Source organism: Anomalospiza imberbis, chromosome 1 (genome assembly GCF_031753505.1).
Source record: "Anomalospiza imberbis isolate Cuckoo-Finch-1a 21T00152 chromosome 1, ASM3175350v1, whole genome shotgun sequence".
Lineage (NCBI taxonomy): Eukaryota > Metazoa > Chordata > Aves > Passeriformes > Viduidae > Anomalospiza > Anomalospiza imberbis.
Genome location: NC_089681.1, coordinates 124,719 through 142,845, shown reverse-complemented (window position 1 = coordinate 142,845; position 18,127 = coordinate 124,719). Strand labels below are relative to the sequence as shown.

The 18,127-nt window shown below is 51.3% G+C and overlaps 1 protein-coding gene across 9 annotated transcripts in view; it reads left to right on the top strand.

Annotated features, from left to right (window-relative positions):
- The first annotated feature begins 6,691 nt into the window (after positions 1–6,691).
- ARHGAP39 (Rho GTPase activating protein 39) overlaps positions 6,692–18,127 on the top strand; it is a 106,712-nt gene continuing 95,276 nt past the window's right edge. For all 9 annotated transcript variants that reach the window (XM_068212621.1, XM_068212539.1, XM_068212376.1 and 6 more), the window contains exon 1: positions 6,692–6,843. In XM_068212621.1, the coding sequence (XP_068068722.1) occupies positions 6,833–6,843 (11 nt within the window). In that variant the 5' untranslated portion in view covers positions 6,692–6,832. The remainder of the gene's footprint in view (positions 6,844–18,127) is intronic.

The following is an 18,127-nucleotide window of genomic DNA, read 5'->3' as shown; positions in this document are numbered from 1 at the left end:
GGGTAACACCGTGTTAATAACCAATAAAGTAATTGGCAAGAAATTACTAACCAGTTGGAGTCCGTAAAACTGGATAAAAACGAGTTACGTGAATAAAGAACGGGCTTTTTCCACCACTGAAGAAAATGGAGTAATATAAACGTGTTCTATTCCAATACCCATTCCATAACCTGTAAAGCACCGACCAAACAGGCTCTGGCCCCTTTTCCACAGGGACCATCACTGTCCGAGGCATCTCCTGTGTCCTGCACCAAGGAATGGCAAAGGAATGGCCACAAAAACCATCCCGTGCCTCACTTCTATCCCTGGAAGAGCTCGAGGCCAGGCTGGGTTGGTATGAAAACAATTTCCCGTGGTGTTGGAAATATTTGCTTTGGAAACTTCAGTGATTAGTGACCAGAGACTGGAAAAATTGTGGATGAGTAGAGGGAATCATCATGAGACCCTACGAACAGGAGGGGCTCAGCCTGGACAAAAGAAGGCTTGGGGGAACCTTCTGGAAGGACGGTGGAGCCAGGTGGGGGTTGGGTTCTGTTCCCAGGGAACAAGGGAGAAGAAGAACTGGTGTCAAGTTGTGCCAGGGGAGATTCAGTTGGATATTAGGAAAAATTCCTTCCTGGAAAGGGTTGCCCAGCCCTGGCACGAGTGCCCATCCCTGAGAGGGATCAAGGTCCATGTGGGTGTGGCACCTGGGGACATGGCTCGGAGTGGCTTTGGCACTGCTGGGGGAAGGAGAGTTGGACTCAGTCTCAGAAGGCTTTTCCAACCTCAACAATTCCACGATTCTATGCCCCTTTGGAAGCTGATTCTGAGATTTCAATTCCTTACAGTAAATACAGAACCAATTTTGCCACCTGGAACCTATGGCTCAGTCCCTCTTCTAATTGTGGCCAATCCTAATGAACCACTTAATTGATAAGAACGATAAGCCAGTGATAAGCCAGCGATAACCCCATGATAAAATGCCAATAAGCCTTCTTAAACCTTTGTTATCCACATAAATAATTCTAAATTAATTCTAATTTGATGTTCCCTTTTATGTCTCGTCCATGTTGGCGATCTTGGAGGCCTTTCCCAACCACAATCATTTTAGGATATGATTTTAATTCGTAGAGTGGACCTTCCCATCAAACCGTATATTGACAAAATATAAAAAAATGTAATTTATATAAAACCAGCTTTTGTTGCTGCCTTTGACAGTGAGAGTTTAACCAACCTGAACGATTAATTTCACGACACTTTGGTGTGGAAGTGAAAGTGCTGTTCACCTCTTCCATGTCCTGTGGAATCATGGCCCCTGATTCTCCAGTTTATAATAATAATAATAATAATAATAATAATAATCCCTCAAAACCATCTGCAATTGATAAATCCATCGACAGACCCCCACAAGCAGATGGGGAAGGAAAAATAACCCCATGAAGATTAAAAAACCCCCCAAAAAATTCCTGTTTTAAGTGAATCCATAAAGCCCCACCAGAATAAATCAGAATAAATGCCAAAACCAAACCACCCAGCAAAGGCCTTCTGGGGGAGAAAGGCTGCCAAAAAATAGGAAACATCTGGTTACAAAACCCCACCTAAAGCAATTATTAAGATTGAGCAATGAGCCCAGAAAAATAGAGGGAAAAAGGGAAAAGGATCAATTTTCACAAAAAGAGGGGGGAAATGGCAAAACCCCACAATATATAAACTGTGAGAAAGGGGGAAGAACAATGATCCAAAGGCAAAAAGTTCCTAAAAATGTTGATAATAAGAACAAACGCTGAATTTTTCCAAAGCAAATCTGCAGGTGCCACAGATTCCCCAATTCCATGTCAGTATTCACCATCCAGAGGGTCCTTGGACCAACGATTTGGGATGTTGTCACCTCCTGCTCTCCCTGTCCCCACCCTGACGGAAAGTTTGGGGCAACCCAGAGCACCCAGGTCAGGGAATTGTGGAAGGGTTTGGGTGGGAAGGGACCTTCAAGATCTTTAATTCCAACATTTTGCCAGGGCAGGGACACCTTCCACCATCCCAGGTTGCTCCAAGCCCTGTCCCACCTGGCCTTGGACACTTCCAGGGATGCAGGGGCAGCCACAGCTTCTCTGGGAATTCCATTCCAGCCCCTCACCACCCTCACAGGGAGGAATTCATTCCCAATATCCCAAATTCCCTCTGTTAATTTAAAGCCATTCCCCTTGTCCTGCCCCTCCAGGCTCTTTCCCAAAGATTCCAGTCAAATCAAACTTTCCACGGGAAACAAAGGAAACAAATCCATCAGCCAGGATCCCTTCAGGATCCTGTTGTCAGCATCCCGTTATTCCCAGGGGGCTACACCCGACCCTGGGAAGGGAGCCCAAGTCCCTCCACCTTGGAAAAGCCTCTGGAGTGATGGCTCTGCCTGAACCAAATCCCACGGCCATGGAATTCACCTTTTGGAGAAAACCTGCCCGGACAAAGGGATTGGGCTAATCAGGGGATGGAACCGGGTGGACTTTAGGGTCCTTCCCAACCCAAACCATTCCATAAGGATTTTGGAGCCCAACCCGTTCACCTCAACAGGGCAACCCTTTAAAGGGAATTTTCCGGGTTTCTTCCTGGGCCTCCTTTGGCCGGTGCACATCAGGACGCTCCGAGCCTTCCTCTCCTCCCAGGTTTTGTTATTCCCTGGCAGAATTGCTCAAGAACCAGGAGAGGACTCTGGTACAGGCTCCCAAGGACTGAAATTATATTTTCCACTCCCAAAATCCGGTGTTACCCAAGAGGACTTTGTGACTGGTGGCTGAATTCCTGCGGCTCCCGCTCCCAGGTGGGACAACAACAACATTTCCCAATTTCCCAGCTGGACACGGACACCTTCCAGAGAAGCCAAGCAAACAGAAATGAAGATTTTATATGAATTTAGAAACTGCTCAGGGTTGTGTGAACATCAGGAGAGCCAGGAAAGCAAATTCACCAACATGGGAAAAAATCATCCTGAAAAATGCCCTCCAGTCCTGAAGGAGTCTTGTTCTCCAGCTCCATTCCTTAAGGTTGGATTTGGAACAGGCCAGGGGGAACGGAGAAGGAGCAGCGTGTTAAAATATGGGATTAAAACATCAGCACTCCAAGATTTGGGCTGTGGAGATGCAGTGGAATAAATGGGATTGGGTTTTTTTTCATGGAATGGCTCGGGTTGGGAGACACCTTCAAGATCATCCATTCCCATCTACTTTTTGATGGAAAAGTGGATTTAATTTTTCCACTCTTCCTCTTGTTTAATCGTTGAGGGGGTTTCAGAGTGTTTGCAAGCCTTTATATAACTTAAAAATATTAAAAGACAACAGTCTCGCGTTTCCATGGTGACGGAGACAGCGGGAACACATGGGCTTGAGTTGCTGGCATCTCTTTTTTAATCAAGGTTTAAAAGTCAGAGAAATTTGCTTGGAGCTTCCCTGAAAAGCTCCAGGCAGAACAAAGAGAGGCCGTGCCCAGGAATAGAATCATGGAATGGTTTTGAGGTGGAAGGGACCTCGACCATGTCCCCCAAGTGCCGCATCACTCCCCTCAGATACATCCTGATTTCCCTCTGGAAGCGTCCAAGGCCAGGTTGGACGGGGCTTGGAGCACCCTGGGGTCATGGGAGGTGTCCCTGCCCATGGCAGGGGGGTGGAACTCGATGAAATTCCCTTCCAACCCAAACCATTCCATGATTTGGTGATGGAATGGATTTTCTCGGATCAGGATGCTTAGAGAAAAGGACAAAGTTGCTCCTTTATTCTGCACAAATCATGCTAACTTGAAAAAAAAAACACAAAAAAAAAAAACCCCAACCAGCCCAAAACGAAATATATTCCCAAAACTAAACCTAAAGAGCAAGAGGAGGAGGAGAAAAACCCCCAAAATTTTACTGACTCACCCTTTCCCAGCCTCCATCCCCCTCCATGCATGTCCCAAAGGAGCTCAGAGGAGAAAACCTGACGGGTTTTGGGTCCTTCTGCTCCCAAAAAAAAAACCACGGGGTGAACGTGAGGGAGCTCTCGCAGCTGTGGAAAAGAGAACATGTGAGCAGCACCCCGGGCACGGCGGAGCCGCCGATCCTGCTGAGACAGCCGGCCAAATTCCTGGAAAAATTGCAAGTCAGGGATTATGCTGAGGCTGGAAAGGGAATAAAAGGGTTTTGTGGTTGGTTTCGTGCCGTGACCGAACTTGTCCCCTCCTGGCAGATTGAATTCCCCAAGTTTTGGCCACGGGGTGAAAGCTGCTCCGAAGGTCTCGCGGTGTCCTCAGCTCCGCTGTCACCCTGGCCAGCTGTCCTTTATCCTCCCGAAAATATATTTTGGGCTCCGTCCTCGGGGTGTGTTGAGTTTTGGGCTGTGTTGATGGACATCCCAGAGAGGGAAAGTCTGAGGGCGCAGCAGGAAGGGGTGGTGGGGTCGAGGGAAAAGTTTGGGGTGGACAAATCTCAGCGGCGACCCCCAGGCTGAACAGACCTGGGGGGGGGGGCCGGAGGGGTTGGAGCCTCCCAGCTTGGGGTCTCCATCCCCACCCCAAATGCACCAGGGGGGGAATGGGAACATGGATGTGGGTGGGGGGCACAGGGGGTGGGGACACGGGGGGGACAGTGGATGGTGGGGCACGGGTCCCACAGGGTACAGCGGGGTGTTTTGGGATGCTGGGGGACACGGGGGGTGGCGGGGGGGGAGTGTCACAGACCCCGGGGGGGAACTCAGGGGCCGCACGGTGGCACCGAGGGGTGAAGGTCCCGGGGGACCCGTGGGTGCCGGGGTGCTGGGGCACCCACGGGTGTGAGCCTGGCGGAGGTGCACACCCAACACGCACAGAGTGCCCGCGGCAGCTCCCACGCGTGTTTCTCCCCCCTGCCCGCTTCGTGCGCCTCGGGAAATACGGGATTACCGTATTTCCAAATGTGCGTGCGCGCCGCGGGTACCATAATTTTTCCTAATGCGCATCGCGCCGGTACCGTAATTACCAGCGCGCATGCGCAGTGCCGCCGCCGTTATTTCAAATGCGCATGTGCAAAACAAATAACCAGATTTTTGCGTGCGCGTCGGACCGCTACCGTAATTTCACCTTGCGCATGCGCACTGACAGCAACGTATTCTAAATGCGCATCACACGGTTACCGTAATTCCCGACGCGCACGCGCATCACACAATTACCGTACCTCGACAGGCGCATGCGCGCCTCAAGTACCGTAATGTCCAAAGTGCATCGAACTATTCCCGTGTGTGCAAGAGCGCACGCGCACAAGAAGCATCGCAGTTCCAAAGGAGGATCACGCAGTACCGTATTTCCCAATGCCCATGCGCATCACACTATCGTTTCCAAACGCGCCTGCGCGCCATCGCTACCGTATTTCCAAGTGTGTATCGCGCCCATTCTGTATCTCCCAGTGCGCATGCGCAACACAACTACCGTAATTCCAACATCCTCTAATACCAGAACTACGATGTTTCTAAACGCGCATGCACACAATTACCGTATTTCCCAAAGAGCAGCACAATGCCGGAGTCAAAAATGCTCTTGCGCGCCGCGGCTACCGTATTTCCGAGTGTGCATCCAACACAACTACCGTAATTCCCAATGCGCATCGCAACACAACTACCGTATTTCCGAGTGCGCATCACAACACAACTACCGTATTTCCCAGTGCGCATCACAACACCACTACCGTATTTCCCAATGCGCATCCACACAACTACCGTATTTCCGAGTGCGCATCCAACACAACTACCGTATTTCCCAGTGCGCATCGCAACACAAGTACCGTATTTCCCAGTGCGCATCGCAACACAACTACCGTATTTCCGAGTGCGCATCGCAACACAACTACCGTATTTCCCAGTGCGCATCGCAACACCACTACCGTATTTCCCAATGCGCATCGCAACACAACTACCATATTTCCCAGTGCGCATCACAACACAAGTACCGTATTTCCCAGTGTGCATCGCAACACAACTACCGTATTTCCGAGTGCGCATCGCAACACCACTACCGTATTTCCGAGTGCGCATCACAACACAACTACCGTATTTCCCAGTGCGCATCGCAACACCACTACCGTATTTCCCAATGCGCATCGCAACACAACTACCATATTTCCCAGTGCGCATCACAACACAAGTACCGTATTTCCAAGTGCGCATCGCAACACCACTACCGTATTTCCCAGTCCGCATCACAACACAACTACCGTATTTCCGAGTGCGCATCGCAACACCACTACCGTATTTCCAAGTGCGCATCGCAACACAACTACCGTATTTCCCAGCGCGCATCGGAACATAACTGCCGTAATTCCGGGTGCGCATCACAAAAAACTACCGTATATTCAGGGACGCATGCGCGCAACGAACCGGCCGTAACCACGAGCGCGCGCCGCATCGCCGTGGTTACCGTAATTCCCAGCGCGCACGCGCACCACGCTCCACGCCCCCTTCCCCCCCCCCCCGCTCCGCGCTACCGTATTTCCCAGAACGCACGCGCACTCCACCCCCCCGCCCAAAACCCCATCCTCCAACCCCCCTCTCCCATCATCCCCCGCGGGGTTTTTTTCCCCACGCCCCCTCATTTGAATAGGGGCGTGGTCTCCGGGGCAGGACAAAGGGGCGTGTCCCCGGCGCGTCCCCGCCCCCCAGCGCTGCCCCCATTGGCCGCGCCGCCGTTGTCGCTGGTGACGGGGACGCGGCGGGGCCGCCGCGCTCGGAGCGCGCCGGGAGCGGCCGCGGAGCGAGGAGGGGCCGGGGGGTGGGGGGGCTCGGGGTCGGTCACGGGGGGGGCCATGGGAGCCCGAACCGGGGCCGGGGCCGGCGGCGGCGAGCGGTAGGAGCCGCCGGGGATCATGGCGGAGAGGTGAGAAGCGGCATCGCGGCGGGGAAAAGGGTGGGGGGGGGGGGGGTGGGCGCGTTTGGGGAGGGGGGGTTGGGCTGGGTGGGGGGGCTGCGCCTCCTGGTGCAAACCCCCCCCCCCAAACCCCCTTTAGGGACCCCTTCTTGCACCCCCCTCCTCTTCATATGGCGCTTGTGGGGGTGAACCCCCCCCACCCCTTCTTTGAGGTGCCCTTGGGGGGTGTTTACCCCCCCCCATCAGCACTTTGGCGGGGGGGGGGTCTCAGCCCTTTTTTGGGAAAGGAGGTGTTCCCTCCTCCTCTGGCTCCGTTCCGGGGGCTCCACTTCGATGTTGGGGTGCCGGGTGGGGGCATGCCCACCTGCGCTGCATCCAGGTGTTGGTCTGGCTGGAGGATTCCAAACCCCCCCTCCCCGATTTTGGTGCATGGAGTGGGGGGGCTGGATGCGCCCACCTGGTTCCCCGTGGCTGCAGGAAGGGGATGGAAAAAGGGGGATGGAGCTCAACCCCACCCTGGATTTCGGGGAGGATTGGGAAAGGAGTCGGGGGGGGGGGTTGGATCCCATCCTGCTCCCAGTGGAGGGGCTGGATCCCACCCAGCTCCCTTTGGAAGGGGTTATGGAGGGGCTGGATCCCACCTGGAGCGGCTGGATCCCACCCTGCTCCTCTCAGGGGGTTTTATGGAGGGGCTGGATCCTATCCTGCTCCCCTTGGCTGGGGCTGGATCCCCGTTCCCTGGTTCATGGAGGGGCTGGATCCCAGCCTGACATCCTGAGAGGGGTTTGGAGGGGCTGGATCCCATCCTGCTCCTTATGGAGGGGCTGGATCCCATCCTGCTCCTTATGGAGGGGCTGGATCCCACCCTGTTTCCCTTTTTAGAGGGGTTTGGAGTGGCTGGATCCCATCCTGCTCCTCACAGGGGATTTTATGGAGGTGCTGGATCCCATCCGGCTCCCTATGGAAGGGTTAAATCCCATCTTCCTTCCCTTTTTCAGGGAGGTTTGGAGGGGCCGGATCCCATCCTGATCCATATGGAGGGGCTGGATCCCACCCTGTCCTTCCTGAGAGGGATTTGGAGGGGCTGGATCCCACCCTGCTCCTTAGGAAGGTGCTGGATCCCACCCTGCTCGCTCCGGAGGGGTTAAATCCCACCCTGCTTTCCCTTTTTGGGAGCGTTTGGAGCTGCCGAATCCCATCCCGCTCCCCATGGAAGGGGTTTGGAAGGGCTGGATCCCACCCTCCGGAGGATGGGGGTTGGAGGGAGGGGGGGGTTAATCCCAACCTCCTCCCTCGGAAAGGTGATGGAAGGGCTGGATCCAACCCCATCCCGCTGCCCTGCTCGGGCTGGGGCCGGGGGAAGGTGGCTGCTGCCCGGGATGGATCCCATGGGATGCGGGAGGTGTTTTCATGGAGGTGTAAGGTGTGGCAGGGCGAGGGGGGGGCAGCTCCCGGCGGGGAGGGTGGGAGTGGGTGTGGATGGATGCGGGGATGCGCCGGGAAAGGGGAGCGGGCAGGGATGGAGCCGGGTGGGATGGAGAGGAGGGGAGGGGAGGGGGCTGCAGCGGGATGCGCAGCGCCGGAATTTGGGGCGGGGATCTGGAGGACCAAATCCGCTGGTTTTGGAAAGGTGGAGGGGCAGAGTTGTTTGGGATTTATTTTATTTCCCGAGGACGACGGAGCCGCCGGTTCGGGATTTTTATTTTTTTTTTTTTTCCCCCTCCCCTCCTCTTCCCTTCGCCGTTTCCCCCCCCTCCATTCCTTGCATTTCCCTCCGGCTGCGAAAACTGCAGGATGGGAGTGGAGTTATTTATTTATTTCCTCATTTATTTATTTCCTCACTCATTTGTTTGTTTCCTCGTTTGTTTATCCCCCCCCGCATTTATTTGTTCCCTCGTTTTTATTTATTTTCCTCGCTTATTTGTCCCGTCATTTATGGAGTCATTTATTTATCCTCTTATTTATTCCCACTTTAATCAACCCCTTGAGTGACCTCTACGGAGAAATCCGCAGCTGCTCCACGGCTCCGGAGCCTCACCTGGCACACGCAGCTGGGTGGGATTAAGGGGGAAAAAAAAACACACACACACACAAAAAAACCCACAAAACACATTTTCCATGGAAAACGGATGGATTTGGGATGTTTGGAGCGAGCAGCAGGTGGCTTGGACAGGGTTGGAATTGGGATGTGGCGCTTCCCTCCGTGCCCATCCAGGGATCGGGGTTGGTTGGGCTCCTTCCCCCATGGAATGCCTTTTCCTGGATGGAAGCTCACGGAGCCCAAAATCAGCGGGATTGCGAAATGTGGGGAGCCAGGTTTGGTGCTGCCGGTGGTTTTGGGGAAGGGGGAGAGCGGCGGGATTTGGTCGTGGATGTGGATTCCTTCGGGAATGTGGGATCTCAGGTTATTTGTGTGGTTTTGTGTTGGATTTTGGAGTCCTCCGAGTGTTATTCCGTGTGGATTTTGGTGGGGATCGAGGGTTGTATTCCCACGGGATGGGTGGAGGAGGAGGGAGAGCACCCGGCGGCCTTCCCTTTCCTCCGAAGGGATTTTCTTGGAATATCCCGAATTACAGAATCCTGGAATGGTTTGGGTTGGAAGAAGCCTTAAACCCGATCTAATCCCACAGGAATCCCATTTTCCACAATCCCAGGTTTCTCCAAGCCTGATCCAACCTGTCCTGGAGTTGGAGTGCCGGATCTTGGGGTCGCTGACAGGGAGCAATTCCAGGCCCAAAAAAGCCTAAATTTGGGTGAATTTAACTGCAGAAATTGGAGTTTCGTGTCACTGGTGGTGGCACAACTCATCCCACCAGAACCAGGGATGGATTTTCAGGATAATCCCAACATGAATCCCATTGGGAAAGAGCATTTTGATGCTTCCTTTGGGAAGAAAGGCCTGTGGGGAGGCCCTCATTTTCCAGGGAAGTCTTCGCTTTTCCCACCCAAATCCTGGATTTTTCCAGCGGCAAATCCGCGCAATCCAAAGTCTGGGCTGTCTGTCAGCCAGATGTCCTCGGGCTGCTCTTTTCCAGAGGGGCTGGAGATGGGTTCAAAGGGATTTTTGGGAATGCCCCGCTGTGCCATGGGATTGGCTGCTTGGCATGGTGGGAGCAACGAGGGGTCAGGGATTTATGGAATGGTTTAGGCTGGAAAAATCCCCTTAAAATCATGCAGTTCAACCCTAAAAAGGTTGGAAGGAAAGGGAGGCTCCTGAAGGTTTTCCAAATCCTGACTCAGGTTGTGTTTCACCATGGGTTTTCCTGATATCCATGAAAATTGGTCAGTTCAGTTTTATCCCAATTTTTTTTTGGGGGGGGAGGGGGATTTTATTCATTGGTGACGCTGTTTTCTTGGGACAAGGAGCTTTTTTACCCCGGATGCAACCCCAGGTGGTTTTTATGGATTGTCCAACCTTTGTAGGGTTTCCAGGCCTTTATATCGCTGGATCATCCCAAATGACCCACAATCATTTTAAAAAAAGGTGTTTCCTGGAATTCCAGGCTTCTGGAAAATGCGGGAATGTTGTGTGTGGGGTTGGTTGGACATCACAACTCCTGGGAACGTGTGGAATCCACTCCATGAAAATCTCGTCCTGTGGGCCACCAAAATCCCTTCTTTAGAGGGAAGTTGGAGAATTCCTGATGCATCCCATAGGTCCTCCTTATGGATAATCCTGATGTTCTCAGGTAGAGCTCCAGGGAAGCAATTCCCTCAACTTTGTGCTCCTTTAAAGCTTCCCCCCCTCCCCCCACACCATTTCCCAGAAAATTTGGATGAATCCGTAGTTCTTTACCTGGATTTGATGGTGACCTACTTAGGCCTTGATCCCAAAATTCCAGGCTTCTCAGAACTCCTTAAACCATTCCCAGAAAACCAAAGCTTTGCGTTGCCGTCGTTCCTTTCCCGAGAAGTGATGGATTTTGGAGTCCCACCTCTGGGAATTTGGGAACAGACACCACAAAAATCCCAACCAAATAATGACCCCAAAACCTTTTAAAAAAATCCCGAATCCAAGCCACAAAATACAGCTGGGAATTCAGGCAGATTCCAGAGTCAAATTGATGTCAAATCCCGTAAAACCATGTGTTCCCCGATGGTGGAACAGAGCCGTGGAGGGGCCTGGATTTAGGGGAAGGATCCCAAATCATCGGATCTGGGATTTTTGGGGCTGTGCTGTGGCTGCTGTCGCTGCTTTATGGGGGTTTTATTTAGGAATGCTTGCTCCAGATGATAAATATCAGTGGGAATTTCGTTTAGATGATTAGGATTTTGTTACGATGATTCCAAAGTTGTTCCGGTGACCTCTTCCTTAAAAAAAAAAAATCCTTTAAATTACCATTCCTTGCTCTTCCTCCATCCTCTCCCTCCCGCATTTTTTGCTCCAGTGATTATTTCCTTACATGCTCTAAATAACGCATTGAACCCCGACCTTTCCTCTTCCTCCTCTGGCTCTTCCCAAAAATAAACATTCCGGATGGAATTTATTTCCCCCCCCCCCCCCCCCCTCCACTTTCCAACTCATCCATGCTGGCTATTTTTAATTCCAGCCGCCAAGAAGTGTTTGAGGGATAAATGTGCTCCAGGTGCCGAGGGGAAGAAGTGGAGCGCTCCAGACCTCCCAGTGCCCTTGGGAATTTGTTGTTATCCCTGAAATTGCTCCCAGGGATCCCCAAATCCCGATGTTTTTTTTTTTGGTTTTCCAGCTCCTGAAAGGATCACATTGTGCTGTTCCAGTTGGAGGTGCCTCCCAAGTCTCAAATTCTTCATCCCTTGCTCTTTCCTTGACCTTCACAGATCCAGGGATTTGGTTTATTTCCTTCCTCCTGCTCCTGCCCTTTAAACATTCCCACATCCAGCTCCCCCATCCTGATTTTTAGGGAATAAACCCACCAATACCATTTTTTTTAGCAAGCTAAAAACATCACCCTGACTTTTGGGAAGCTGGATATCCCCATCTCCATAGTCCCAAGAGGAAAATAAATCTTATTTCCAGTTTTTTTCAAGTCTTTCTCAACAATAAACGGGAAGAGGCAGCGGAGTGACCCAGTGGTGTCATTCCAAGACCAGGATTCGCCGTTCCCGCAGGGAAGGACGTGGGAATTTCTGATTGTTGAGGAAGGTCTCGTAAGACTTGGAGCAAATGAGGCCTGGAATGGACTCTCAGAGGGAGAAGGTTTTGTTTGCTGGATTTTCCGGAAGAGGGGGATCCTGGCAGGTTTTGTTCCTGGCTGGAAGTCTGGGGTTCTGGGTTGGAGCAGAGCTTTCGGGACGGTTTGGGTGGGAAGGGGACCTTCAAGACCACCCATGGGCAGGGACACCTTCCAGAATCCCAGGGGGCTCCAAGCCTCGTCCAACCTGGCCTTGGGTACTTCCAGGGATCCAGGGGCAGCCACAGCTTCTTTGGGAAGATTCCATCCCAGCCCCTCACCACCCTCCCAGGGAAGAATTCCTTCCCAATATCCCATCCATCCCTGCCCTCTGGCAGTGGGAAGCTATTCCCAGTGTCCTGTCTCTCCGTCCTTTGTCCCAAGCCCCTCTCCAGCTCTCCTGGAGCCCCTTCAGGCACTGGAAACATCTCCAAAGTTTTCTTCCCTTCTCCAGGTGAACACCCCAACCCTCTTCCCATTTTCCTGGGATTTCATCTCCTGGGCCACAACAGCCTTCACCCACACTGTCCCTTTATTCTTCACCTCCAAAAAGCAGGGAAAAAATCCCTGGATTGAGGCATGGCTCCTTCCTTACGGTCTTTTCCCTACGGAAAACCCGTGTGCCCGATCCGTTTGCGCCGGGGCCGGATTCCAGCGGATTCCGGGCCGCCTCTTCCCGAGGTGCTGACGTTTCCCTGCCGGCCTCGTTGTGTTTTTATTGATCTTCCCTCTCTGCTCCGTGCCGGAATGGAAACGACTTCCAGCGGGTCCGCGTGTCCGGGAAACCCATTGGAAAACGTTACTGTGGGAAGCGCCGCCACGGAATTACAGTTTTCTTTATTGATCTTCCTTGTGCGCTTCACACCCGGCTGGGAGAGGTCATGGAAAAGCACGGAAAAGTGCAATTATGGGATGGAAATGGGGCAGTTTCCTGTCTGCAAGAGGAGGATGGACAATGAGGTGCCTGGGAATAACGTGGGAATTTCTGTTGCTTTGGAATTTCAACCCGCCGTCGGTCCGGGGCGTTGGAACCGCTGAAGTCATGGAATCATGGAATTGGGTTGGATGAGGATATAAAGATCACCCAGTTCCACCCCCTTGCCATGGGAAAGGATAATTTCCGCTATCCCAGGTTGCTCCAACCTGGCCTTGGACACTTCCAGGGATCCAGAGGCAGCCACAGCTTCTCTGGGAATTCCATCCCAGGTCCTCACCATGCTCCCAGAGAGGAATTTCTTCCCAATATCCCACCTAACCCTGCCCTCTTGCCTCCATTCCCTGTTATCCTGTCATTCCATGCCTTTTTCCAAAACTCTTTTGGGAAAACTCTTCCCCAGCTTTTTTTGGGATGTCTTTGGACTCTAAATCCTTTCAAAGGCTCCAAGTGAAGCTGTCCCTGGATTCTGAGTTCCAGGTGGGCTTGGAAGGGAAAATGCTGCTCCTTGAAGAGCCCATCTCCCTTCTTTTCCATATTCCAGGGTTTTTTTTTATCTTTTTGGTGTCTGTTTTTAAATTCCTCACCTTCAGGGACGCACCCCAAGCTGCCCCAAGCACGGACACAAGGATTTGGTGGATCTATGGATGCATCCTGAATTTTACTGGGAATTATGCTGCCTCGTAGGGGTTTTCTGGATCCATTTTTGGACCTGGACTTGGATTTCTGGATGCTTCCTAAGGTTCTTTGCTCCCTTTAATCCAAATGGTGCATCCATGGATCCATGTCCTCTCAAAGACATGGAGAGGAGGAATTCCATGGAGCCCTTTTCCAGTTGGGCTGCTTGAAAAAAAAAGAATAACAGAACAAAAATCCTCAGCAAGATTTAACGTAGTCAGAAATATTTGGGAATAATTAGGGAAAAGGGGGAAAAATAATTAGGAAAAGAGGAAAAATTCCTTTTGGAAGAAGAGGAATTGAGGGATTCGTGCTCACAGATCTCTGACCACTTCAGTGGGCTCTGGGTGAGGTGGGAGGGGATTTTCTTCCACTTTCCATAAAAAATAGGGGGATTTGGGTCGGAGGTTGTTGGCTGAGGCAGCTGGACTCGGAATCACCCACAGGGCAGGAATTCTTCTTAATCATGGAGTCATGGAATGGGTTGGAAGGGGTTGGATTAAAAACTATCTCATTCCAACTCCTGCCATAGGCAGGGACACTTTCCCCTATTCCAGGTTGCTCCAAACCCTCTCCAGCCTGACCTTGGACACTTCCAGGGATGGGGCAGCCATGGAATTCCCTGGGAATTCCATTCCGGGCCTCTTCACCCTCTCTGTAATAAATTGCTTCCTTAAATCCAGTCTGAATGGCTCAGGAATCTTGCTGGGTTGGAGGTCTTGGGTTGCTGATTCCTGTGGGGATGGTGCCAGGACGGGAGCGGCTTCCCTCGGGATTGGTGCGTCCCTAATTAAGTGTGTCTGGATTAAATGGAGCAGTCGGGCAACAAAAACGTGGAAAAGCCTCTTTATTTTCCTTTAATTCCACATCAAATTGATTTTTATTGCAACCTCTGCCTCTCCCAAGGAGCAGAGATCATTCCCTTCCCTATTCCCACCTTCCATGCCATTTTTTGGAGACGCCATCGGATCTGTCAGAGCTGCCAGGAAGGAGAAAATTCCAAACTAATCCATCCTTTTAGGAGCCTTTTTCTTTTCCCCCCTTCTTCTCCTGCCTCTCGGACATCTCCTGAAAGTCACCCTCAGGAATCCATATCGGAGCGTGGCGGTTCCATTCCAGGGATTTTCTTTTTGGTAGTGGGTGCTGCTCCCCAGAAAAAAACCCAAAAAAAACCCAATCCCATAGTGATCCAGAGAACACATTTTTTGTCTGGGAATTTTCTGCTTAATTTTCTGTTTTAACAGGAAGTTCCTGAGGGTTTTTTTTTTTTTTTTTGATTGAGGACAATCCTGTGCTCAGGACTCTCCAAACCCCATAAGTGTGTCTGGAATTATTCCTGTTCTGTCACGCTCTGGCTCACCTGAACAATTCTCCCTTTTTTCCTCAGCTGGGAGGGGCACGGAAAGGGATTTTTATCAGGATGGAAGTGGGAATAAGATCAAAGAATGGGTTGGGTTGGAAAGGGGGACCTTAAAAAGTATTCCCAACCCCCTTCCATGGGCAGGAACACCTTCGACTATCCCAGGCTGCTCCAATCCCGTCCAGCCTGGCCTTGGACACTTCCAGGGATGGAGCAGCCACAGCTTTTCTGGGAGTTCCATTCCAGCCCTTCACCATCCTCATCGCAATGCTCGGAGCACAGAACGAGGTTGGGAAGGTTTTTTGTGGGAAAACCCATGGGAATAACACAGGGAGGAAAACAGATCTTAATGTATCATGTCCGTAATCCCCCAAAGTGTTTTTTGGGAAGCTCCAAGCAGGAAATCAACGCAAACCCTTGGGAAAAGCCAAGCTGGGTGTGCAGGAGGAGCAAGTTTGGCAATAGATCCCGGTGCTTTTCCACGTAGGAAAATCCCGATCCAGACTTTTAAGCCACAGGTGAGATTTGCTTCATTCCATGCATTGCCTCAGCCTTATCAGCTCATTAAGTGCCTTATCAGCTCATTAAGTGCCTTGTCAGGAGGGATCTGTGGCCTTTGGAATTCTGAGGTGCCCGTACTTTGGGCAGTAGGGATCATAGAAAAATCGGGATACTCCTGGCATGTGCAAAAAATCTTCCCTTAAGGCTTTTAACTACGGAAAAAATTACTTTTTCTGGGGATAATTTTGTGGGAATACCTGGATCAGGGAAGTGACAATCCCACTGTGTCGATGGACCTCAAATCCTGGGATCGGTTTTGGGCCCTTCATGGCAAGAAGGACATTGAGGGGCTGGAGCGTGTCCAGGAAGGGAAATGGATTTGGGGAAAGGGCTGGAACACCAGGAGTAGCTGGGGGGGGGGGGGTGGTGGGGGGTGTCTCATCCTGGAAAAAATGAGTTATTTTAGGGATAAATAGGCTGAGCTTAAGAGTTGTCCCTCCTTGTGTCAAACCCCACTGCAAATCCGGGAATTCCGATTCCATTCCTTCTTCCCTTTCCCTCCATCGGAGCATGGAAAACTCCTAAATTTGGAAAACTGAGACCCTGGATATTTCAGTGCCGCGAAAATTTTTCCTGCAGTTGGTTTTGTTCCGGAGAACCTGGAAGAGGGAATTTCAGAGGGTACAAACCTGCCCGTGGCAGCGATTAAAGGTTGTCGGTGACTCATGGATCTCCCTCGCCCACATTCCCTGATCCAAGCGCCTTTTCCTCATTCATGTCAGATTTTCCTGGGTGGCAGAAATCATTTCACCTTCAGGAACGCTCCGAGGAGATCTTGGAGCTTCTTCCAGTGCCTAAAGGGGCTCCAGGAGAGCTGGAGAGGGATTTGGGATAAGGGATGAAGGGACAGGACACAGGGAATGGCTTCCCAATGGTTGGATGGGATACTGGGAAGGAATTCTTCACTTTGAGGGGCTGGAATGGAATTCCTAGAGAAGCTGTGGCTGCCCCTGGATCTCTGGAAGTGTTCAAGGCCAGGTTGGATGGGGCTTGGAGCAACCTGGGATAGTGGAAGGGAGTTGGAACTGAATGGGTTCTGATCCAATCCCTTCCAACCCAACCCATTCCACGATTTTGTGAACTTAAAGAGAAGAACTTAAAGCTCCATGGAATTTTGGCTCAAGCAGGATTTAGAGCGGGGATGGAAAGGCACAAATGTCCGAGGAGTCTGCAAAAACCTGGAAAACTCTGAGAAAAAACAGGGATTGGGAAGGAAAAGATGAGAGGGGAATGAGGAATCAATTACTTGGGACCCATGTGGGTAAAAAGTAGAATTGCGGAATTGTTTAGGCTGGAAAGGAGCTTTGAGGTTGAGCCCCAGCTCTTCCAAGGCCACCATTGACCATGTTCCCCAAGTGGATTTTGGATCTCTCCTGGACAGCCCTTTCCAGGAGGAATTGTCCCAAAAATATCCCACCTAAACGTCTCCTGATGCCACTTGAGGCCATTTCCTCTTGTCCTGTCCCTCATTCCCTTGGGAGAAAATCCCGACCTTCACCCGGCTCCAACCTCGGAGCAGAAAAGTGGCGGGGGGGGGTGGGAAACCCAATAAGTGTGGAATTAATCCAAAGGGACAGAAACCCGGGAGAAGAAAACTGGATGTGAAGGAGGCTGAGGATGCTCCAGGCTACGCGTGGAAGTTGCATGCATGGAGAGGGATGTGGAGGCTCTTTGATTGTGATCAGGAAAGAAGTGCAGGCTCGGGAAAAAAAAACAGGGAAGTTTGGAATGGTTGCGAGGAAAAAACAGGCAGCGCTTCAGTTCCTAAATCCCTGTTTATGGGGAATGCGAAAATATTCCAGCCAAACTTAAATCCCGGGGAATGAAGGGAGGTTTGGTGCCGCCTCTGTGGGTTTTTTAGGAATTGTTGTTCCTGGAAAGTCGTGGAATTAGGGAAGCCTTTGAGGCAGGAAGGGCAGGAATAAATGAGATTTTGGATTTGCCTGAAATTGTGGGAATGAGAGTGGACCAGACAGACTTTTTAAGGAAGCATCTTTTTTGGAGCTTCTGGATTGGTGGGTAGTATTTTCTGTAGTCAGATAAATGCATAAAAATCCCCTTTTTTTGATCAGGAAAATTTACAGCAGGAATTTCTGGAGCAGGAACAGGAGAAACCATGGAGCAAGGGTCAAATCACCAAGAAACCATTCAGTGATTTGAGGCTCTTGTACCTCGCGCTTCCGCTCCTTCACAGAACCGAGAATTCCAAGGGAATGCTCGGGATTGGGAGAGGTTCTGCCGTTCATCCCGAACATCTGAGGGACAAGGGAACAGGCAGGATGTGATCTCACAGAGATGGTCTGAGGATACCCCAGAACAGATTTTATTTGGGATCCTTCTCCATGAATGAACTTTTGTATTTTCGACAAAATTTCCCTGGAAATGTTTTTTTATCCCATCTTTTCCCTGCGAGATACTGAAGGAATGGCAGAGGAAGCGATGGGAGTGGGAGGGCAGGAGAATTGGGGAGAAAAAGGACAAAAAGCGTGGCCGTAGCAGGAGCTTCACATTTGGAGAAATTCCAAGTAAAACTTGGACATGAGGAGAACATTTGGGAAGATGCTGATGGAACATTGGAGCTGTCTGGGGGTTGGGATCTGCTCCCAGGGA